General features: G+C 44.7%; 1 protein-coding gene across 1 annotated transcript in view; it reads left to right on the top strand.

Annotated features, from left to right (window-relative positions):
• Positions 1-24784, top strand: part of LOC124622358 (O-acyltransferase like protein-like) — a 35478-nt gene extending 10694 nt beyond the window's left edge. The window contains exons 3-12 of the mRNA XM_047148037.1: positions 252-442; positions 3661-3746; positions 4684-4865; positions 8105-8437; positions 11455-11648; positions 13637-13769; positions 15730-15913; positions 19749-19891; positions 20639-20747; positions 23567-24784. Coding sequence (XP_047003993.1) covers positions 252-442; positions 3661-3746; positions 4684-4865; positions 8105-8437; positions 11455-11648; positions 13637-13769; positions 15730-15913; positions 19749-19891; positions 20639-20747; positions 23567-23820 — 1809 coding nt within the window. The 3' untranslated portion in view covers positions 23821-24784. The remainder of the gene's footprint in view (positions 1-251; positions 443-3660; positions 3747-4683; positions 4866-8104; positions 8438-11454; positions 11649-13636; positions 13770-15729; positions 15914-19748; positions 19892-20638; positions 20748-23566) is intronic.
• Positions 24785-25006: the final 222 nt, after the last annotated feature.

Consider the following 25006-nt stretch of genomic DNA (forward strand, 5'->3'; position numbering starts at 1 on the left):
TCCTGACCCATCAATTCTTCTGTTACTGCTTCTCTACTGACAACGCAGTAGTCCCCGCCTCCTTTCACATTGGCAGCTCCGATTATCGTTATATCTAGTGGCGACTTCCTCGTTACATCGGATTGTTTATTCCGAGGTAGAGAGTGCTCTCGATGAACGGCTGAGGGTAGTGAGCCTAGTGTTGAAGGTATCGATGAGAACTGTTGCTGCTAGCAGTGTGCTCGGACTGGAGCGCGGTCTACGTGTTGCAGGGTGCGGCTGACGGGCGGCGCTTGCGTTGGGGTACGTGCGTGCCAGCGACTTGCTCGGCGAGCGACGTGTCCGCACAGCTGATGGTGGCTTTGCCCGCTGCACTGGGCCAGGACGCTAGCGTCCACATCTCGCCGGATGACTGCGCCACCGCCGACGGCATGCCCTTGGAGCCCGCAGACTGGTGCTTCGTGTGAGTACCCCCACCATCACCTGTTCTTCTTCTACTTCCTCAGCGTCTGTGTCAAATAAAAGAACTTCCTTCAATCTAGTTAGCAGTCACTCACTGATCAGTCTGGCCTGGCAACGGGAGACAGCAAAACGAAAGCTGAAATTTTAAATTTAGCATTTGAGAAATCTTTCACGCAGGAGGATCGTACAAACATACTGCCGTTTGAGTCTCGTACAGATTCCCGTATGGAGGACATAGTGATGTCCCTGGGGTTGTGAAGCAGCTGAATGGGTTGAAATAAATAAATCGCCAGGTCCCGATGGGTTCCAATTCGGCTTTACAGAGAGTACTCTACTGCATTGGCTCCTTACTTAGCTTGCATTTATCGCGAATCTCTTGCCCAACGTAAAGTCCTGAGCGACTGGAAAAAAGCGCAGGTGACGCCTGTATATAAGAAGGGTAGAAGGACGGATCCTCAAAATTACAGACCAATATCCTTAACATCGGTTTGTTGCAGGATTCTCGAACGTATTCTCAGTTCAAATATAATGAATTTCCTTGAGACAGAGAAGTTGCTGTCCATGCATCAGCACAGCTTTAGAAAAAGGCAACTCGCCCTTTTTTCACATGATATCTTGCGAACCATGGATGAAGGGTATCAGACGGATGGCATATTCCTTGACTTCCGGAAAGCGTTTGACTCGGTGCCCCACTGCAGACTCCTAACTAAGGTAGAGCATATGGGATTGGTTCCCAAGTATGTGAGTGGCTCGAAGACTTCTTAAGTAATAGAACCCAGTACGTTTTCCTCGATGGTGAGTGTTCATCGGAGGTGAGGGTATCATCTGGAGTGCCCCAGGAAAGTGTGGTAGGTCCGCTGTTGTTTTCTATCTACATAAATGATCTTTTGGATAGGGTGGATAGCAATGTGCGGCTGTTTTCTGATGATGCTGTGGTGTACGGGAAGGTATCGTCGTTGAGTGACTGTAGGAGGATACAAGATGACTTGGACAGGATTTGTGATTGGTGTAAAGAATGGTAGCTAACTCTAAATATAGATAAATGTAAATTAATGCAGATGAATAGGAAAAAGAATCCCGTAATGTTTGAATACTCCATTAGTAGTGTAGCGCTTGACACAGTCACGTCGATTAAATATTTGGGCGTAACATTGCAGAGCGATATGAAGTGGGACAAGCATGTAATGACAGTAGTGGGGAAGGCGGATAGTCGTCTTCGGTTCATTGATAGAATTTTGGGCAGATGTGTTTCATCTGTAAAGGAGACCGCTTATAAAACACTAATACGACCTATTATTGAGTACTGCTCGAGCGTTTGGGATCCCTATAAGGTCGGATTGAGGGAGGACGTAGAAGCAATTCAGGGGCGGGCTGCTAGATTTGTTACTGGTAGGTTTGATCATCACGCGAGTGTTACGGAAATGCTTCAGAAACTCGGGTGGGAGTCTCTGGAGGAAAGGAGGCGTTCTTTTCGTGAATCGCTACTGAGGAAATTTAGAGAACCAGCATTTGAGGCTGACTGCAGTACAATTTTACTGCCGCCAACTTATATTTCGCGGAAAGACCACAAAGATAAGATAAGAGAGACTAGGGCTCGTACACAGGCATATAGGCAGTCATTTTTCCCTCGTTCTGTTTGGGAGTGGAACAGGGAGAGAAGATGCTAGTTGTGGTACGAGGTACCCTCCGCCACGCACCGTATGGTGGATTGCGGAGTATGTATGTAGATGTAGCTCTCACTCACTCTCTCTCTCTCTCTCTCGCTCTCTCTCTCTCTCTCTCTCTCTCTCTCTCTCTCTGCACTAGTCGCGTTGTTGTGCGAAAAAATGGCCTTTTATGTTTAGAAGATTTTCGAGAGTGCAAAACATTTCGATCTTATCACCACAGCCACCCATAGCTGGCAATATGGTATGAAGCGGTAATCAACAGTGTGCTTGTAAGTGAGAAGCTGGACGGAGCCAAATTTGCACAGTGCTCGCTCTGCGTGCATTGTCTAATTGGTGATACCACCGAATATCCATACTTATGTCGAGAATAAAACGCCATTTGGAATTCGAAATGAATGATAGTGGATCTCATCAGCAGGACGGCGCCTCACACAATCACAACATCACAGTTGTTGGAACCAGACGATGAATACTGCTTGCATGGCAAACATTACAGCTACGTGTGGCGGGCTGGGCACTTCGCGTACTATGCCTTACAGACTGCACATCTCCGTGAAAATCATCACTGGTATCTAACGAAGCGCTCGCGAAGGAAATACAAACTTTGAAATGGAAATGAAGTCCCATGGTTCTTGACAGAGCGTAGGGGAACGATGCGGGAGACCCACACCGCCGTACTAGGCAGGGTCCTAATTGAGGTGGTTTGCCGTTGACTTCCTTCGACCGTAATGGGGATGAATGATGACGCAGCAACACCCACTCATCTCGGGGCAGGTGAAAATTCCTGACCCCTCCGGTAATCGAAACCAGGACCCCGTGCTCGGGAAGCAAGAACGCTACCGCGAGACCACGAACGGCGGACCCCAGGTACAAACATACCTCTCATAATTTCATCTGCCTTATAATATTCTCACCTTAAACCGAGACCAAGCCTCTCCGACCTGCATTCTCAACCCCAAACCCAGTTACCTGACCTCCCGCACCCCTCCCCCTCCCCCTCCGTGCATTCTACAAACTATGGAAGAGAATTAGCTACTTAAACGTTTTATAATCAATACATCCGTGTGTGTGTGAGAGAGGCCGGTAAGTCAAGCAACATTAGGTGTGTTAGGCATATTCAAAAATCCAGCGTATTAGGCTGTGAAAGGGTTAATTTGTTTCATTTTAACAGCAGATTCCTTTAATTTGAACACCCTCAAATCAAATCGACGTCGACGCTGGAGATGATTTCCATTGATCTGACTCAGATAGAGTACAGCATCGAACAACCAGCGATATTTTCAACGTGGCCTAAACAAAGATAGTATACGGAAATCATTAGAGTGATTGGTGCCCGGCCACTGCCAGTGTCCTTGCCTCAACAGAATCTGGGACTGTAACAAGCACCAACAGTAGCGATGGTCTTCCGATGGTACATCACACTCATCTTGGTCTCCAGCAGTATCCAGCATCATCCGATTTTAACGTTCACCTATTGTCACAATGAAAGTAATATACCTCGCGCTGGCTCTGATTTACTGTCTCTAAACTTGAAATTTATTCTTTGTTACAGGGCGCTGATGGTCATGTTTGGAGTGGCCTTAGTGGGCTCCACTGTCTTCGATGTGTTCTTTTCCGAGAAAGTGGACATTAAGAAAGGTAAGGCTCGCACGACTCATGGAACAATAAACTACTTGTATTGCAGTAATGGCACTGAGTATTTCAAATGCCGCATATAATTACACTGCATGAATGTCAAAGTCAGAATTCTTGTAAAAACAGAAAACTTTAACGTAGTATCATCCAGGATTTCAGCATTAATAGTACATCGGATGTTTACAGATGCCGAAAATACTGAGTTATGAAACGAGAACACCATAAAGAATGAGAGACTTACGTGTTAGTTTAAATTGAAAGTAACGATGATGAAACGGTTTTAGTAGTAATCGGTTATTTTATTTCAGTCCAGCCTGCGCGATCATACAAGTTGTTATGACCGGTTTCTGTCGTTACCGGCCATTTTCAGATCTAGATTGGTTGATTACAATGTAAAATGCTACAATTCTTGACGCAAATTGCAAAATTTTTGACTAAAGACGGTATTTTGTGACTACCGAGTTTAGAAGACAATATAAGTGGAGTTGTGAAACAAGAACATTTTCGTCTGGTGACTGTAAGGATGAATTAAAACTATCCTGAAGCCGAAGGTTGATTTGAACACCCCAGAGATCTGTTAGTGATTTCATAATTTTTGGCACAGCACAACGTGTTGAATATTTGATGCCGTCGAAGTCCACTTCCGTACACAATATCATAAATCACACACAGGCAGTGTACCAGAATCACCAACGAATGGAACGTGTGATGCGTCATTGATCGCACGAAGTGGCAACAAAAGTGAATTCGTACTTGAAGTTTCAAGTGATTTGCTAACTGTATGAAAAGTGTTGGACATAGAGGTCAAATTTCTTTTTTTTCGTATTTTCCCCACTACTGAACTTTTGCAGTGCCTCACAGGCAATCATTACAGTCTGACAAACCTAGTGGCCGCTCGCTTGCTTTTCACCGCTAACCTGGCGCTCCCTTGTCTTTGCAGACAGCGCGTGGTTGGCGTTCTCGGTGCGCAAGAACTGGCGCTCCCTGACCCACGTCAGCAACTCAGGACTGACCAGCGTGCACGGCATCAAGTTCCTCAGCATGGCCTGGGTGGTGCTCTTCCACAAGTACGCCGTCATGGCCGACACACCGACCATCAACAGCGATATCGTCGAGGACGGGGTAAGTCGTCACAAATCGCCAAAACAAAAGAGACTCTTCAGCCTTTTGCTCTCTGATCAAATAGTCACATGCCAGTATTACTTCACGTTCAAAACGCGTGCTACGCCCACAACCTGCCAGCGGCGATATTCCCACTGTGCATGTGAAAGCTGGTCTTGAGGTTTAGAGTTTAGATGTAATTATTTTTCTGGCTAATGTTCAGCTTAATCAGACAAACACAGACTTCATTCTCTGTCTCCACTTTCCCTCACAAGCACAACTTGATTCTTGAAGAGCATTTTAAATAAAATTAAAGCGCCAAGTAGTGAGACACGGAGACGTATCCTTCGCAGCACGCGACGACGTCGGGAGAGGGCAGTGTGATATATCTTTATGAGACTGACTCTGCCTGGTATCGCAGTGCTTAAGAAATTAATTTCGTATGCGGAGGACTTACAAGGCCGCTATTTTCCGTGCAGAACCGCTGACTGACTAAAAGATGTACTTTGAATTTCACTACCTCGTTTCCTGAGTGAAGTGATACGACCGATGACTGTCGACGCCTACAAAAATTTCTAACCAAAACGTGACAATAACCCAAATGATCAGCCGGAAATATACTAATTGGGGGAATGGAAAGAAATATGCTGGAACCTGGTTATTTATATGAGAAGGGCGTTCATTTTAAGAGTCTACACAGTACATAGAGTTTGAAAGCACACTTCATTATTGTATCAAATTTTATTAGGAAGCTTCCTTCTTGCTGTTAAAATATCAATAACTTTAAACAAATCAATACGTTTCGTGTCTTCTCACTGTAACGTGGTGCATCAGAGTTCCGTATTGCAGCCATTCTACGAAGCGTCAGTAGGTGTGCGTGCCCGCAACGTCTTTTCCCCCTCGGAACATTCTTTCGTTGCTGTTCACTTGGGCAGGCGTGACTCATTAACAGCCGCGCCCAGGCGGGGAGGAATTAGGCGAAAAATAAATTCATTAACGGCAGATGATAAAACCATACATCAGACAAAGTTAATATGTTAAAAAAGCACTCTCAGACCACGAGTGGCCTACCGCGACCATCCGACCGCCGTGTCATCCTCGGTGAGGTTGCGGATTGGAGGGGCGTGGGGTCAGCACACCGCTCTCCCAGTCGTTATGATGGGATTCTCGACCGAAGCCGCTTCTATTGGGTTGAGTAGCTCCTCAATTGGCATCACGAGGTTGAGTGCTCCCCGAAAAACGGCAACAGCGCATGGCGGCTGGATGGTCACCCATCCAAGTGCCGGTCACGCCCGACAGCGCTTAACTTCGGTGATCTCACGGGAACCGGAGTATCCACTGCGGCAAGGCCGTTGCCACAGTTATTATATAGTAATATAAAGTACATAACATGAATGAGTGTACTACCTGTTGTAGTTTTTATAGATTGACGATGTAATTTGTACTATGATATAGTAATAGTGTCTAATTCATGGTTTTATCACCTGATGTTAGTGATTTTATATTTCGGCTAATATGATGCTGTGAATACTTTTATGAATCTGATGTTGGTCAGTCTACCAAAAATGGTTGTCTAAATAATTTTATCGGCATCTCAAGGTTGTAACATGACATTTTTTCAAATACTTAGAGTTGCGCAGCTCCAATACATGAAAATGTACGAATCATAACGATGTCAAAAGAGTCACTTTACATTCACGTTACACATTCATGTATAAAATGGCTACATGCTCAACATTTACTTTTTTTAAAATATTGATGTGAGTTCACAATTCCTGTCCACTAACATTTACGTATCACATAGGTAGAAATTCTTCTACTGAAAAGAAAGAGTTGTTAAGGAAAAACTTTTTCAGGTTGTTTTCAGACTTAACTTTACGTCTGGGAGACATTGTGAAACAGTGGACAAGTGATTAAAATTTTTGGTGGCAGAATTGTGCACCCGTTTTAGGGCTAAAGACAAACTTAATGTGGGATAATGGATGTCATTTTTCCTCCGGCATTGTAAATCCCTTCGTCATTGTTTTTTTAGAACTATATTCACAAGAACTTCATGAAGCCGCGCGGGATTAGCCGAGAGGTCTAGGGCGCTGCAGTCGTGGACTGTGCGGCTGGTCCCGGCGTAGGTTCGAGTCCTCCCTCGGGCATGGGAGTGCGTGTTTGTCCTTAGGATAATTTAGGTTAAATAGTGTGTGAGCTTAGGGACTGATGACCTTAGCAGTTAAGTCCCATAAGATTTCACACACATTTGAACAACTTCATGAAGGAATAAATGCACTGTGAAGCCTAACTCCTGAAACAGATACCGTCAAGGTGGTCGTGGATGAGCACGACATATTATTCTTACAGCACGTTCTTGAAATATGGAAACTTTCTTTGCTAAAGATAAATTACCCCAGGACATTATCCCGTGCATCATTACTGAATAAAAATATGTGAAATATTTTAACTTACTGGTTTGTTTCTCTCCAAGATTTCCGATGGTTGGAAGTGCAAATATGGCTAACTGAGTTGTTTTATGTGTTGAAAGATGTGTTTTTTCCTGTTTAAATTCTTTAAAAATTTTTATTAGTGTGGTGTCACCGCCAGACACCACACTTGCTAGGTGGTAGCCCTTAAATCGGCCGCGGTCCATTAGTATACGTCGGACCCGCGTGTCGCCACTATCAGTGATTGCAGACCGAGCGCCGTCACACGGCAGGTCTAGAAAGACTTCCTAGCACTCGCCCCAGTTGTACAGCCGACTTTGCTAGCGATGGTTCACTGACAAAATACGCTCTCATGTGCCGAGACGATAGTTAGCATAGCCTTCAGCTACGTCATTTGCTACGACCTAGCAAGGCGCCATTACCGGTTACTATTGATGCTGTAAAACATGTACCGTCAAGAGCGATGTTCACCAATTATGGATTAAAGTTAAGTATTCCAGCAGCTACGTACTTTTTTTGTTAGTCTCATTTCCTTGACCTGTTCCAGACCTCACGCCAGCCTGCGTGAGCTAAAACGCGTGCCTTTCGGCTTCCTCTCATAGTGGGTTGGCTGTCTTGCCAATCCACAACAATTAGTGTTGTACCTGTAGATGTGCGGAACTGAATATACTGTATTAGGAGTGACTTATGCCCACATTCACTGTCACCTGACTCTAAGCCACGGAACACTCGCTCAGTTGGACGGACTCAATATCGACCGCAGTGATAGTCCAGTTTTACGACGGCTCGTAGTGCAGCGAGCGTGCTCTAATGAGCGTCGTCGTGTTGCAGCTCAAGTACGACTGGACGCAGATGCCGGTGTCTAACGGCGGCAGCCTGGCGGTGAACACGTTCTTCGTGGTGAGCGGCATGCTGCTGTCGTTCGTGTTCCTGCGCGACCGCTCGCAGGGCCGGCCCTTCGGCCTGATCAACTTCTACGTGTACCGCTACGTCCGGCTGACGCCCGTCTACGCCGTCGTCATCTGGCTGTACGCGACGCTGTCGCGCCACCTGGGCTCCGGCCCGCTGTGGAGCGGCGTCATGGCCGACCAGACGCGCCGCTGCCGCGCCTCCTGGTGGCGCAACCTGCTCTACATCAACAACTACCAGCCGCCCGGCGAGGTGGTGAGTCCCCGCTCCGCTTCCTGGCCACACCTCGTACCTCTCACAGCAGTCAGTCTGCCAGTGTCCAAACAAAGCACAGTCTAGATCACGTATTTACCGGGAGATCAAAAAGTCAGTATAAATTTGAAAACTGAATAAATCACGGAATAATGTAGATGTTGTTGTTGTTGTGGTCTTCAGTCCTGAGACTGGTTTGATGCAGCTCTCCATGCTACTCTATCCTGTGCAAGCTTTTTCATCTCCCAGTACCTACTGCAACCTACATCCTTCCGAATCTGAATTCAATACTGGATGTTAACATATTTCTCTTCTTCAGAAACGCTTTCCTTGCCATTGCCAGCCTACATTTTATATCCTCTCTACTTCGACCATCATCAGTTATTTTGCTCCCCAAATAGCAAAACTCCTTTACTACTTTAAGTGCCTCATTTCCTAATCTAATTCCCTCAGCATCACCCGACTTAATTAGACTACATTCCATTATCCTTGTTTTGCTTTTGTTGATGTTCATCTTACATCCTCCTTTCAAGACACTGTCCATTCCATTCAACTGCTCTTCCAAGTCCTTTGCTGTCTCTGACAGAATTACAATGTCATCGGCGAACCTCAAAGTTTTTATTTCTTCTCCATGAATTTTAATACCTACTCCGAATTTTTCTTTTGTTTCCTTTACTGCTTGCTCAATATACAGATTATGTAGATAGAGAGATACAAATTGACACACATGCTTGGAATAAAATGGGGTTTTATTAGAACCAAAAAAAATACAAAAGTTCAAAACCTGTCCGACAGATGGCGCTTCACCTGATCAGAATAGCAATAATTAGCATAACAAAGTAAGACAAAGCAAAGATGATGTTCTTTACAGGAAATGCTCAATATGTCCACCATCATTCCTCAACAATAGCTGTAGTCGAGGAATAATGTTGTGAACAGCACTGTAAAGCATGTCCGGAGTCATGGTGAGGCATTGGCGTCGGATGTTGTCTTTCAGCATCCTAGAGATGTCGGTCGATCACGATACACTTGCGACTTCAGGTAACCCCAAAGCCAATAATCGCACGGACTGAGGTCTGGGGACCTGGGAGGCCAAGCATGACGAAAGTGGCGGCTGAGCATACGGTCATCACCAAACGACTCTCGCAAGAGATCTTTCACGCGTCTAGCAATACTTTTTTTTTGTTCTAATAAAACCCCATGTCATTCCAAGCATGAGTGTCAATTTTTACCTCTCTATCTACATTATTCCGTGGTTTATTAAGTTTTCAAATTTATACTGACTTTTGGATCACCCGGTATTTATACGGTCAGTTTCAGCCGAAGTAGGCCATCTTCAGAGCTAAAACACGCATAGTACCCAATTGTCATAACTGAAGTTCAGCTACTCACAGAGATCCAGTATGGATTGTAATTAGCCCGTCGCAGCGAAACTTGTTACATAGTCTAATGCTGTAATCCGGCAAAGATCTTCGTTGAAAAACAATTGTTCCAATCTTGGCCACCAGGTGCAAACTTGGCACTGTGAATGCAAGAAAGACGTACAGAAATGTTTCCCTATGTAATGCATTAGGAACGGGACGTGAACGTAAAAAGTAAATCAGTGAGAAAGGAGTACCGCTGATATAATTACTAACCGCCGCTAACCCTATTTCACCAGCATGATCACCAGCGTTGTCGACAAGTTGCTGTACAGCAACAAATTTGCACCTGGTGGCCAAAATTGTAACTAATTTTCTTCCAGTGTAAATCGGTTCGCCATTAACGCATTAGATTCGCTGCCATACAGTATAATTATAGCCCGCACTGGAACTCTGTAAGTAGCTGTAGTTTAACCACCCAGTACAGTAGCTATTGACGGAATGTGCTATATTACTCTGCACATTTTACATCTCAATATCAACTATAACCCAAGTGTAATATCTTGAGGCAGCCAGAGGCGTCTGCAGAAATTTATCGTAACAACGTATGAAGACGAACATGTAGATTCTGTCTCCCTCGATTCCTGTAAGTCATTTGTCACTGTACCACATGGTCAATTATTAGCTGAGATACAATCATACAGAGTATCTTCACAAGTACTTGACTGGCTCGAGGAATGTATGTTACAATGGATGGTGAGTGCTCAACAGAAACAAAAGTAACACCACGTGTGTCCCAAGGAAGCGTAACAGCGCTTGTAATGTTTTCAGTATACATAAACAACTTATAAGACAAGATCAGAATCATTTTGTCACTGACAATTCTGGTGCGTACAGGAAAATATCATCGTTGGGCGATATGAACGAATTTCAGAAACACTCGGACATAGTTCCCCTTCTTGTAATTTTGGTATTACAGCCTGGCTACTCTGAAAGCCTGCCAGAGAGCGTAGATCTGGGCCTCGGCCGCTGTAGTCAATCAGCGTTTAAGTTGATCCCTGACAGCTTTGCATGCCTGCTACAACCTATCGGGTAACGCGCTTTTGTAAACGTATCCACGGCAACGCTTCAGTGTTGCCACAGATCTATAGATGGCTATTGTATTCACCTGCAGCCGTGTGAGCTTCGCTGCTGGTAACTGGCGACGACGCTGCCAGCTGTCAGGGATCTTCTTTCGCTGATTCTACTATATGCAGAGCAATTACAGCTGCCAGTGCTATCATCAGCTGTTGCAGCGCCTCACACCATTTCAACGGCCATTTAGAGCCAGTGGTTGCCCTACAAGTTTCGTCGCAGCCCTACACAGAGTTCTGTGCTTCGACTGTACAATAGTACGGTACTGTCAAATGTACTCTGTGACAGTAGCGTTTGAGTTTTAACGAGTAAAACTTGTCTGAAGGAAATACCGAAGTAAATGTATTAGATGTATTTCGAGAGGGTATGGATACTGGAAAATTGCAGACTTGCACCACGACTCCTGTAAGGATAGCAGTAAATGGATCTAGACCTTCCTATGTGTAGAAAACCCCAATAAAAGTTGTGTTTTTGTCCTGGCAAGACGATGTCTCCCATTGGTTTGGATCTTCCTCTGTGCTGCAGTGCGTGGTGCAGTCGTGGTACCTGTCGGCGGACACGCAGCTCTACTGGCTGAGCCCGCTGGTGCTGTACCCCATGTTCCGGTGGCCGCGCGTCGCGCGTGGCCTGCTCGGAGGTCTGCTGCTCGTGCCCATCATCGTCGCCTTCTGCCTCACCTACATCCTCAAGTTCCCCTGGGCTGACGTCCGCAGTCTCGAGTGAGTATACCCTCCCTCACTCAACTCTCGCTCATTAACTTACTATCCTCTTTTGTCGAAGATCAACTTCAATGTTGGGCAGATGTAACAGCTATACGAACGCTTTCGAGGAATACGAATCTCACAGACGGAAGATTATTCAACCATTACAGCTTTAGGTCTTAAATGCAGTGACTCCTACACCGGGAACTGACTTACGTAGTGGGGAAACAGACTATTTATATACAGATATCGGCTAAGAGAGAAGCAGAAAATTACATCGTGTACAGACTTATTCTTAGCTCGTATCGGCTATTTCCCTTTTTGTTTTCGTTCGTTCCTATTTGTGGACGGTGACGACGCACTGTACTGGTCTCTCCTTTCTCTCTCCCGAATTCCTCATATAATTTTAATTAATATTGTGTTTATACTGGTTGCTGGTGAGGAGGAAAGTTAGTTATTAGTATTTTATTAATGATCTCGTTCATAAGCAGCCATATCACAGTCATCCCAGTCGCTCAAGAAAGTTATAATTAAGCTTTACTTGTTTAATCAGAATCCGACGATGACTCTCTTTGTCCGCAGTCTCGATGATTCGAAGCGATCTGCAGTCCTGTGTAAATAAAATGTCTTGGTTTTCTTGCGTTGCGTAGTCAGTCGGGAAATCTCAGATCAAGCGGAAAGTCTGCTTTGATAGAGTTTACTTATCCGATGAAATAATGGAGCTCTTGGATCTAATAATTGCAGGTTAGTTTCCAATTCATCGGAAGTTCCCTTCTGACTACCAACGAAACGACACTTCCGCGCAAATTTCCAATTAGAGAATACATATATAATGAAATTCCTTACACACCTTTGATGTAAATGCTGAGTATATATTTCCTTGAGTAGCATACAATATATTTTCCATCTCTTTCTTCCAGTAATCTCGATAGCAAAATTACAATTATTCAATGCGGCTATTCGGCACGGAGAAGAACCTAGAAGTCCTCACAACACACCAGAGAGAATATTACAAAGAGTAATTATACGCTCATGGAGTAGTACTGCTTTGCGCATCGATTCTGCGAGTATATAGATGGTCAAGTAGGAAACGTAATTCACTCATAGAACTGTGCAGCGATAATTAACAGAAGGTAAAGAGATATTACACTAACATTCCTTTCTTTCTCTCTTTTATTTCCCCGCCCCCTCTCTTAATCTTCTTTCTCTCCCCACCCCCCATTCTCTCTCAGTCCTGACTTCACTACCTTTCTCTCAGCAAGCCTCTCTCATTCTTTCTGGCCACTCTCCACCTCCATTACTCCCACTCTCTTATCACTTCTCATTTTTCTCATCCATGGCCTCCCCCCCCCCCCCCTCCTTCCACCCTGCCCCGCCATCCGACAGTGGCTCGATGGGTAACTGGGTGATAGAGTAAAAATGTGAAAGTAGTTAGAGTTCAATCAGTAGATTGTCCTAGAATTTTTCATGTCACATATCGCTTGTTTCATCGCTTACAATAATTGCTACTACAAGAAATACCTAAGTTTCACTGTGACTTGAAATACACAGTAAACCGTAGGTTCCCCTATAACTGGTTTCTAAGTCAAATGAAAGCTCATACGAGTGCATACCATCTCCAATGCGGCCACCACTAGTTCAGCACTGTGGTGCCAACCCTTGGGTTATATATTGGAAGTATTGTAGTTATTTCTGTAATCTTCCCCTGTTCGTAGCAGTGTTTTCCCCTAGGATGTCAATCCTAATTTGCGAGACAGTAAAATAGTCCAGGAGTTGCTGTTTCTCGCACCCAACCTTAAGTCACTTACGTAATTTTTACCTTTCCGCCTTGTACTTGTTTGTAGAACGATATTTTGCCTCGCAGTTACGCTTTTTGACCAGAGAGTGCCTTGTTAATGGAAGAACTGTTGCCATGATAGCCAGGTGCAGGCACGGTTGTCTGCGGGTGCAGAATGCTCACAGGATCCGCGGCACCTTGTGTCTATACTGGAGCCCTCGTGTTGCAGGGACACGGTGCGAGACGCCTTCTTCCCAGGAGTGTACGCGGCCACCTACACGCGGGCCAGCCCCTTCCTCGTGGGCCTGGGACTGGGCTGGCTGCTCTTCCACACCAAGGGCCGCAAAACGCACCTCTCTATCGTAAGTACCACCACCGTGCTCTTCCACTTTGCGACTACTCTTGTGTGCAACAATTAAAGTAGGGGCTCATAATGATTATGTCGACACAGCTGGAAATTTGTGGCAGACCGGGACCTGACACGAACTTTCTGCTTATCACGAGCAGTCGCTTCAACTGTTAGATTTGTGCCCTGCTGAATACAAACGCAAATAGTTCTCTATGTACACAACAGGCGAGTTTCGCTACTCGGAGCTCGGAGTAAAGTTCAAACTGATACGAATCACGTTCACAAATGGTACAAGCCGGCAGATGGGGAAGCGGGACTTCACCACGGAAGTTGCAAGCCGAGAAATGCCTGATCTGGTGCCACGTCGATGGTAAGAAATACACAAATGGCTCCAGTTGTATGCAAACAGAAATCGAATTCCACATCAAGGTAATCAACGCAATAATATAATGGCGCGTAACGGAGAGCTCGGTGTACAGTTATCAACTTGGAGTAGAACACTGAACACAGTAACAAAAGGAAATAGCGCAAGAGACAATAAAAAACCGCATTACATAATTATATGAACAACAAAACAAAGTATTAACTACGGAAATATAGTTTTCATTTGTGATAAGCCTGTCTTCGTTTTCCTACAGAAACATCACTCGAGTTAGATTGAGTATAAAAATCTTTCCTCGGCATTATTTGAAGTGCTTATTTCAATAGTGGTACAAGTCCATTACTTCCACCTTTCTGTCGATAACGCTTCTGAAATTAATGAGCCAAACAAACAGAAGTAAAGGTTAATCTCTAGCAAGAAGCCATATGCTTGAATATTTCTCGTATCTCAACTGCAGATTTTTCAGCGCTCATTTAACTTTAGGACTCTGTATCTTGATATGAACAAAAAAGGACATGTACCACTATTGAAATAAGCCCTTCATTGAGCTAATAGCTGTATCTAGCGTCATTGTTCACATTGGAGTTTATGTCTATTCAAACTGAAAAAGGTTATGAAAATGGTGATACCACATCGAGCGAAAGTTTTTTTTAAAGAAGAGAAAATTGCATATGCCAACACGCAAAGTAATATCTATCTGTCGAATAGTAATAAAAATTCCTCTGGATGTTTGATAAAAGCTTGAAATGACAGTTGAGGTGATAAATAACGGAACAGAAGCATCCCGATGCAAATTTCCTGGAGAAGTGGATGCACCTGATTTTTCTGGGCAGTTTAGGTATAACCGACTCTGTTACACGAAGTTGACACTCTCTGATTTGGTAGAATTTAAATACTTGGAGCTACCGGTATACAGACTAGATAATCAGAAAATATGTGTGTTTCAAATGATCGTCCACGCCCATGCAGCAAAAAAATAAAATAAAATAAAAAAAAGGCCGAGGAAGAATTTATAAAATGACTTCATTTGTTGGTAACAGTTGTTTTCACGGCTCTTTTTCATACAGCTGCATTTCTTAAACCTCACGCAAATCAACTCAGACTCGTCTGGTCTATAAATTTATCCCTAAGGCGTAGAAGAGGGTGCTGATGAGATAAGTGTGTCCACGTCCGTAGACCCAGCACGTTAACAGTGTCAGTCTGCATTCTTTCGTGACTGTTGCCACTGTAGATAAAATCTTCTGGGTCGTTAGTCTGCATCATACTCCCTTCTTTTGCAAACTCGACGTGTCGACTCCTCTACAGGAACCTTCTTCAGAAGATTTTTTTTTTTTCTTAGGAAGTGGAGTAATGGGTAAAATTCGTCATTCATCGGTTTAAACAAAAAGTGCGGGAAAACTGCATGTTGTAAGCAAATGCGACACTGGCATTTTACAGTGTTTGACAGTTAGAAGACTCCTGAGGGATATATCCCAATAGAAGTTCGAAACGTCGAGTCTCGGAGAAGAAGTGGAAGAGTAATGTGAGGCAACACTGTAGCTTCGTGTGTGCGCCGAGTCTGTTATGCAGCGCCGTTGCTCTGTCCCCGCAGGCGACGGTGTGCGTGTGCTGGGCGGCGTCGACGGCGTGCGCCCTGGCCGTGGTGTACTCGCTGCACGCCTACTACGTCAAGCCGTACAACCCCCTGGAGGCCGCCTTCTTCAGCGCGCTGCACCCGCTGGCCTGGGCCCTCGTCGTCGCCTGGACCATCTTCGCCTGCGAGCGAGGATACGCAGGTAGGCACCTGCCAGACCCCTAGCCTGCCTCCTCCTCTGATACCGCAGGCGTCGCTTCCTTGCCAGAGGCCACGTCCATCAACTGGCACACTAATGCACCTACTGTCTTGAGGTGGCTGTACAATTCCACCGACAAGAGATGTACCAACATTCCGTTTCCCAAAGGGATACTGAAACTGTGATAGAGGTTCAAGAAAAGAGTGTATAAGTAACTTTTATTACTCAAACGCCTTGTTGTTCCTACAATACAATATTCATTCACGCTCCAGACGAGTTACTCCTTTTACACTAAAGGTGTCTGTAATGGATTTTTGCCCGAAACAACACAGGTACTTTTTTTATATGGGATAGCTATGGATTCGAAACATTGGACACCATTTTTATGGATCCGTACCTCAATCGATAAAAACGAAACTCTTACACGATAACTTTATTGTCCGCCTGTCTGTCTGTCGGATTGTTGAGACGAATTTTTCTTAGGAACCAGCTGAGGCACGAAGTTGAAGTTTTGTTTTTGTTGGCGCTGTAAAAGCTGACGCTTCTAAGTCAGAGTAATTAAAAGATATGACCATTTACACTACTGGCCATTAAAATTGCTACACCACGAGGATAACGTGCTACAGACGCGAAATTTAACCAACAGGAAGAAGATGCTTTGATATGCAAATGATTAGCTTTTCAGGGCATTCACACAAGGTTGGCGCCGCTGGCGACACCTACAACGTGTTGACATGAGGAAAGTTCCAACCGATTTCTCATACACATACAGCAGTTGACCGGCGATGCCTGGCGAAACGTTGTTTTTATGCGTCGTGTAAGGAGGAGAAATGCGTACCATCATGTTTCCGACTTTGATAAAGGTCGGATTGTAGCCTATCGCGATTGCGGTTTATCGTATCGCGATATTCCTGGTCGCGTTGGTCGAGATCCAATGACTGTAAGCAGAATATGGAATCGGTGGGTTCAGGAGGGGAATACGGAACGCCGTGCAGGATCCCAACGGCCTCGTATCACTAGCACGTTGGAAGCGTGTGTTCGTCATCGCCATACTGGCCTATCACCCGGCGTGATGGTATGGGGTGCCATTGGTTACACATCTCGGTCACCTCTTGTTCGCATTGAAGGCACTCTGAACAGTGGACGTTACATTTCAGATGTGTTACGACCCGTGACTCTACCTTTCATTCGATCCCTGTGAAACCCTACATTTCAGCAGGATAATGCACGACCGCATGTTGTAGGTCCTGTACGGGCCTTTCTGGATACAGAAAATGTTAGACTGCTGCCCTGGCCAGCACATTCTCCAGATCTCTCACCAATTGAAAACGTCTGGTCAATGGTGGCCGAGCAACTGGCTCATCACAATAAGCCATTCACTACTCTTGATGAAGCTATCGTGTTGAAGCTGCACGGGCAGCTGTACCTGTACATGCCATCCAAGCTCTGTTTGTCTCAATGCTCAGGCGTATCAAGGCCGTTATTACGGCCAGAGGTAGTTGTTCTAGGTACTGATTTCTCAAGATGTATGCACGCAAATTGCGTGAAAATGTAATTACATGTTAGTTATAGTATAATATATTTGTCCAATGAATACCCGTTTATCATCTGCATTTCTTCTTGGTGTAGCAATTTTAATGGCCAGTAGTGTATATCACATATTTTGACACTCGAAATCTCACCCATAAAAAATTGTAGTGTACTGCCCATTGACCTAGAATCATGAAACCTGGTAAGAAGCAACGATCCAGACTACAAGTAACGGAAAAAAATACGAAAGTTGTTAGTTTGCAATTACATCATTTTTTTATTTGTAGCATTCTCTGTCCTTCTATCTGTCTGTCCGTCTCTTGAAACCACTTTTTGCCAGGAACAGTTAGAGGTATCAACGTGAAATTTATGTCAAATACTGAATTTTACGACCCTAATCAGCTTAAGAAATTTAAACTTATAAATCAATGCAATCAGTTGATAGGGCCATATGTGTCACATATTTCGATGCTCACAAATCCAGTCCTCAAAACCTATAGATGAACTACCTGTACACTTATAGGGTTTGGTGGCTTACTAGAAAACGCGTGCCTGCAAATTCCAGTGATGTGAGGAATCGCCAGAAACAACACGTGGATCGGATTCCACGTTAAAATGTAGGTTGCCTTTCCCCGGTTGCGTAACTGGGGTACGTTAACGACTTGTAAATAGGATAAGTGGTATCCAATAGCAAGACTTGCAACAGGTCATTGAGCCACACGCAGTTATTATCATTATCTACGCACGTAAGAAAGAGCGCGAGTCCTAGTCTCACATTTTTGGTTTTCTAATCACTCCGTCGTTGCTGACAACGGTATTCTGCCCGTTCCCGATACGAAAATGTCAAAGCCAAAGCCGTCATGAGCAGCGCATTGAATAGAAACCGCTAGTGGGAGCCAGAAAGTCCACGTTCAAAGCAGGATCGTAATCTGTGTAGTAGGAAGGCGTGACCGGTAGTAACACATGTGATGTACTCTGCAAGACTTAAAGTAGTGGCTGTCTGCGTGTCCTCTTTCCCATGACGGTGGATAGACCCACGAGGTGCACTGCATACGGCTCCTATCGGAGATAGTCAATCTCAATAAGCAACACCTCTGAGCTGCTAATGGTATCCGCCGTTTGTGGGGATATTAAAGATATCATCTCAGAGGCTTGTAGTCGCAATGTATTTTGTTGTGAAGTGTTAGACACTTTCTTAGGCTGTACTCATTGATGCTGATTATTCATGATCGATTATGGAATATACGTTCTATCATCAGCTGCGTCTGAAAAACCTAATACTTCTACATCAATTGAATGACATATGTCCACATTTGGTTACCCAACGGTATCCTGCGGTACCAGTTTGCTCCTAGGTAAAATCACTCCAATTTACACGAAAGCTTTTTTGTTTTGTTTTCACATCAACTTACTTGGTTCATACACCAACCCAGCCTTCTTGAATTACCGTCCCCCTAAATCAGTTCAAACGGTTCCCGTCAGAACACCGAAGTTAAACGTCGTTGGACCTGGCTAGCCCTTGGATGGCTGACCGTCCGGATCTAATGGTTCAAATGGCTCTGAGAACTATGGGACTCAACTGCTGAGGTTTAGTCCCCTAGAACTTAGAACTAGTTAAACCTAACTAACCTAAGGACATCACACACATCCATGCCCGAGGCAGGATTCGAACCTGCGAGGCCATCTGAGGAGCTATCTGGTTGAGAAGTAGCAGTTCTCGTCACGAAAACCAACAACGGCCCCTTCATGCCTACCATGCCTATCGCCTGAGGATAACACGATGGTCTGTCGGTAACGGTGGGCCTTCCGATGCCTGCTCGGACGGATTAAATCAATTCATATGAATGCTGCAACAGTTCCTGAATTCGAGCAGAGCTCTCTTTTCCCTTCGTCCTCCTCGTCTCGTCACTAATTCGCACGAGGATGAATCGTCTCTTTTGTCTGAAAATACTAGATGGCTGCCTAAAATTTGAAAATTGATTTTACTACTTAAATTTCGTGTACCGATCTAGGTGGCGCAGCAGAAATACATCAGACTCGTTTTCGGAAGGACGGTGATTTAAATTTTCCTCCGGCCATCCGGATTCAGGTTCCCGGTGTTTTCCCAAAACCGCCCAAGGTAAATGCCGGAAAGATTCCACGATGGGACACGGCGACTTTCTTCCCAGCCCGAGATTTAGATCTCTAATGACCTGGTCGTCGAAGGGACATTAATGCCACGCTTCTATGTTTATTATGTGAGATTTCATCTCTATAGCGATGTGTTTGGAGTTGTTGACGAGTCTGTAGCGGTATTGTCCTGCGGCAGGTCCCGTCCGCAGACTGCTGAGCTGGTGGGGATTCCAGCCCCTGGCCAAGCTGTGCTACAGCGCCTACCTCATCCACTTCCTCGTCTTCTACTACGAGCTAGGCGCCCTCAGGGCTCCGATCAGCTACGATCACTTCTCGGTGGTAAGTATGCAATCACAGCACTTGCATGGTCATGGTGAAAATTAGTTGTAGTGTTAGTATTCCTACTCCTAAAGCTCGTTCTTAAGTCGGTGACTGCCATGTAATGAATTGGGGTTGAAGATCGTAATAGAGGTGGCTGTCTACAACTGTTAGACAAGTTGAGAAAAGCATGTTTGCGTCGTCAGCCGTATCATTGTATGTTTATTCTCTACCGTTTTAGATTATTACAATCATATCCGCAGGAGAAAAACAATGTATATCAGTGGATCAAACATACATTTTCGTCATATACGTGCCAACCAAATATAGAAGACATATAATTTTCATAACACTCTGTCTTAACTGACTTCATATAAACGTGCTGTGGCTTGGCGCACTTACTATGGTGCATACTTGATGATAACTGCACCCTTAATGATATACTCAAAGAACGTGAAAAAGAGATTTTTCGTCCCGTGCGTTTTTTGATAACCATAGACTTTACACTGCCGCGCGGGATTAGCCGAGCGGTCTGGGGCGCTGCAGTCATGGACTGTACGGCTGGTCCCGGCGGAGGTTCGAGTCCTCCCTCGGGCATGGATGTGTGTGTTTGTCCTTAGGATAGTTTAGGTTAAGTAGTGTATAAGCTTAGGGACTGATGACCTTAGCAGTTAAGTCCCTTAAGATTTCACACACATTTTTTGAGACTTTTCAGACGTGCCACCTCTTGTACTTTGTCTTAGCAGTGACCGTCTGTTCTGTTTGCAGGTACACATCGCACTGGGTGACGTCGCCATTGTGCTCACGTTATCCACAGTGTTCGCCCTCACTTTTGAGCTGCCCGTTCTCAACCTGGACAAGGCTTGGCTAAAACCTGGTATGTGTCTTTCACCAACTACGTTTGTTCTCTCTCTCTCTCTCTCTCTCTCTCTCTCTCTCTCTCTCTCTCTCTCTCTGCCTCTCTCCCCCTACTCTCTCTCTCTCTCTCTGTCTACATGCTCCCATCCATGAACCCTTTTCACATCTCCATTTTGGCCACATATTCAAAATTTACAACCTTTACACTGTAACAAAACTTACTCATACTTACCACTCTGCAATCTAGTTTCTTTCAATATTACACTTATTGTACTTCTAATTCACACATTTAGTTCCAACTGCTCTTTCCTGTCTTTATATTTTGTGTGGGCTATGTTTGATAAATGTTAAAAATTGCGTTGTATAATAACAGTCGAATTAAATAAGGTGATGCTGAGGAAATTAGATTAGGAAAGGAGACACTAAAAGTGTTAGATGAGTGCTGCTATTTGGGCAGCAAAATAAATGATGATGGTCGAAATAGGATATAGCTACTGCTAAGGGAAGAGTTTCTGAAGAAGAGAAATTTGTTAACATTGACTATAGAGAAAAGTGTTAGGAGATCTTTCCTGAAGGTATTTTGCTGGAGTGTAGCCATCTATGGAAGTAAACCATGGATATAAACAGATAAAACAAGAAGAGAATAGAGACTTTTGAAATGTGGTGCTACAGAAGAATGTTGAGGATTAGATCAGTACATCGCGCAACTAAAGAGGAGGCACTGAACAGAAATGGAGAGGCGAGAAATTTGTGGCACAGCTTGACCAAAAGAAGGGATCGGTTGGTATGGCACATTTTGCGCCATAAACGGATCACCAGTTTAGTATTGGAGGGAAGTGTGCCTCAAAGAACAGACACCACGTATCCATATCAATGATTCGTCTCGATGGGCAATGTATCCACAACCTTCAGTGTGGATGATGATCAGGGAGCGCGTCGAGATGGTTCGAGTATTTTTTTTTTTTTTTAGTATCATCTGTCTTCTGACTGGTTTGATGTGGCCCGCCACGAATTCCTCTCCTGTGCCAACCTCTTCATCTCAGAGTAGCACCTGAAACCTACGTCCTCAACTATTTGCTAAATGTTTTCCAATCTCTGTCTTCCTCTACTGTTTTTGGCCTCCACAGCTCCATCTAGAACCATGGAAGCCATTCCCTGACGTCTTAATAGATGTCCTATCATCCTAACCCTTCTCCTTGTCAGTGTTTTCCATGTCTTTTTCCTCTCCGATTCAGCACAGAACCTCCTCATTACGTACCTATTAGTCTATCTAATTTTCATTATTCAGTTGAAGCACTAAGTCTCAAATGCTTCGATTCTCTTCTATACCGGTTTTCCCACAGTCCATGTTTCACTATCATAGAATGCTATGCTCCAGACGTATATTCTCAGTAATTTCTTCCTCAAATTACGGCCTATGTTTGATATTAGAAGACGTCTGTTGGCCAGGAACACCCCTTTCGTCAGTACTAGTCGGCTTTTGGTGTCCTCCTTGCTCTGTCCGTCGCTCGTTATTTTACTGCCTAGGTAGCAGAATTCCTTAACTACTTCGTAACCATCAATCCTGATGTTAAGGTTCGCGATGTTCTCATTTGTGCCACTTCTCATTACTGTCGTCTTTCTTCGATTTACTCTCAATCTATATTCTGCGCTCATTAGACTGTTCATTCCGTTCGACAAATCATGTAATTCCTCTTCACTTTGACTGAGGATAGCAATGTCATCAGCATCGTATCACTGATATCGTTTCCTGCCTAGTAGGCAGGAAATCCGTGGTTCGTGTCCCTGTCCGGCACACGTTTTCAGTCGTCGCCGCTGATTCCACTCAAAGTCCCGAGGCTGATGATATCGTTAGTTCCTTCCCTTTCGTTTCCTGTCCTTTCCTTCCATTCCCGTTCAATTTCCATAAAAAACTGGGTAATTTCCAAGAATGATTGCCTATCGAAGTGGCGGCGTCCTAACGATACATCTCGAACGTGCGATTGTAAATCGATCATGCGACTCTGCTGTCGGCGTTGTGATCAATTATTTGTGATCGTCATTTGTATCTGTTACCCATCGTTCCCTCTTAGTTGCTCCAAGTTACATACCTCCGCGAATTAATAGAAAAAAGGGAACTGTTCCCGTAACGTACACATCATATGGCCTTTCACATGACGACAACACCGACGACGAGTAAGGTAAGTCATCTCCTTTTTAGTTACAAGTATTTTTGTAACGGTCTTCTTTTGTCATTGCTACAGTACCATCGTGAACATACTCATAACGCCCGCCAAAAAAGTTGCGTGATCCGTTACAAAAATATTTGTAATTACAAAGGAGATGACTTACCTTACTCGTCGTCATGTGAAAGGCCATGTGATGTGTACGTTACGGGAACAATTCCCAATTCGCGGAGGTATGTAACTTAGAGCAACTAAGAGGGAACGACGGAAAATAGATAAAAGTGACGATCACAAATAATTGACCATAACGTTGACAGCACAGTCGCATGATCGATTTACAATCGCAAGTTCGATATGTACCGTTTGGACCCCGCCACTTCGATAGGCAATCATTCTTGGAAATTACCAAAAACTGAATTAGTCAAACTGGGTGCAAGCAGTTATACAAAGCAGGGGAGAGATTTACTGAAGCTCTTACTGATAAATTCCTAGCTATTGTCGAAGAAATGTTCTATGCTACTTGAATATGGTGCTTTAACAGTATTAACGCCCGGGGTTAACTTTAATAAGCAATGTTTTTGGCGATAAATTCTTCAGTGGAGTAGACACACACAGATACTGAACAGCTGGACTGTTGCGCTTTAGCTTACGAGTTGCCGTCGCACCTTTACAGACAGCAAGCCCTCGCCGGCCAACGCCGCGTCGCCCGGCACGGCGACGCCGCCGGCTTCCGTGCTGTCTAGCATCCAACCGCCTTCGACGCTGGGGCAAGCGGCCGGCAAACCGCAGGACAATCCCGCCTTCGAGAACACGGAGGCCGCCACAGTGGCAGCGTCGGAGGCGACCGAGACCCACCCCGCCCCTCCCAGCGACGGTCGACTCGCGGAGGTGCGCGTCGACGCCTCGTCCACGCCGGCCAGCTGTTAGCGGTTTCCGTGGCAACGACCTGCGGCCGGGGACGCCGCTACACGAACCTCGACGTCGACTGATAATGCGTCGAAACGACCTTCGCTTCAGCATTCGAGATACCGCAGGCTATGACGTCGCACTAACCGCCGACGTATCTTGACAGTCTCTTAACCGCAAGATCGACATGCTTTTGAGGGGAAAAAGTCGAATAAGTGTCTTTCATTCATACTTTTATAGCAATATAAGTCAATTCCTTGTGGAAAACAGGCTGTGAAACTGTTGTGCTGTTCCTTCTTTAGTCCGCGCATTGGTTCGAGGTCAAACGACACTCTCCATTAACGTCACCAGCTACGACTCGGAGAGAAATGGGCGCGTCTGCTCCCGACAGGTCTGAGAACACTGGCTGACGCAACGTTCAGGCAAGCGCTGCGCTTGCTGGATCGTTTTGCCACCGTTCGCTGCGACAGCCATATCGCGGATTCGTACCGCCTTGTTGGTCGCCTGTTAACCACCTGACCACTCTAACCTCTCGTAAAAGATCGCTTTTGGCAGTCTAGTCGGAAATACTACCAGAGAGTGCTTTCTGCAGCACTCTCTAATGTTAAATCTAGATGCAAACAGTATTGGCGAAAAACAGGCCAGTATTTATTAAGTGATATTTGTTTTTTCATTTGTGTAGCAGTACAACATTTTCCACAGTAAAATACTCGCATACTTCGCACTTCGTCTTTCACCTACTCTGCTTCAACTAGTGTCTTTGCCAAGAGAACTTTATGTTAAACGAAACACCTGATGGCGAGGAAAATGTTGTTACTGCGAAGAAGAGTAGCTATTTATTTCGTTGTCATTTGTTACCTATGTATTTCATAGATATTTATATGTTTAAGAAATATACACATCAAATGAAGTCGAGGCCCTTCAAGGCCTCCGTTTGTTGTGCTTAATGAAATCAGTATTAAATTTTGTTAATAAAAAACCTTAATTATAACAAAAGGCTGTAACTGTTTCTTCTCCATTTGATACGATTAATGTGAATCATTTCCTACAACATACCAACGGAAGTCGACTCTACTGTAATGTGCACCCATTTTAGGGAAATAAACAGCTATCATACATTATATGCGAAAAGCTGAACATGGACTCGTCCTAATGACAATATCACCAATTAACAAATTAATGGAATACACGATGTTACTACAGGCAA

This window comes from Schistocerca americana, chromosome 7 (assembly GCF_021461395.2).
Source record: "Schistocerca americana isolate TAMUIC-IGC-003095 chromosome 7, iqSchAmer2.1, whole genome shotgun sequence".
Classification (NCBI taxonomy): Eukaryota; Metazoa; Arthropoda; class Insecta; order Orthoptera; family Acrididae; genus Schistocerca; species Schistocerca americana.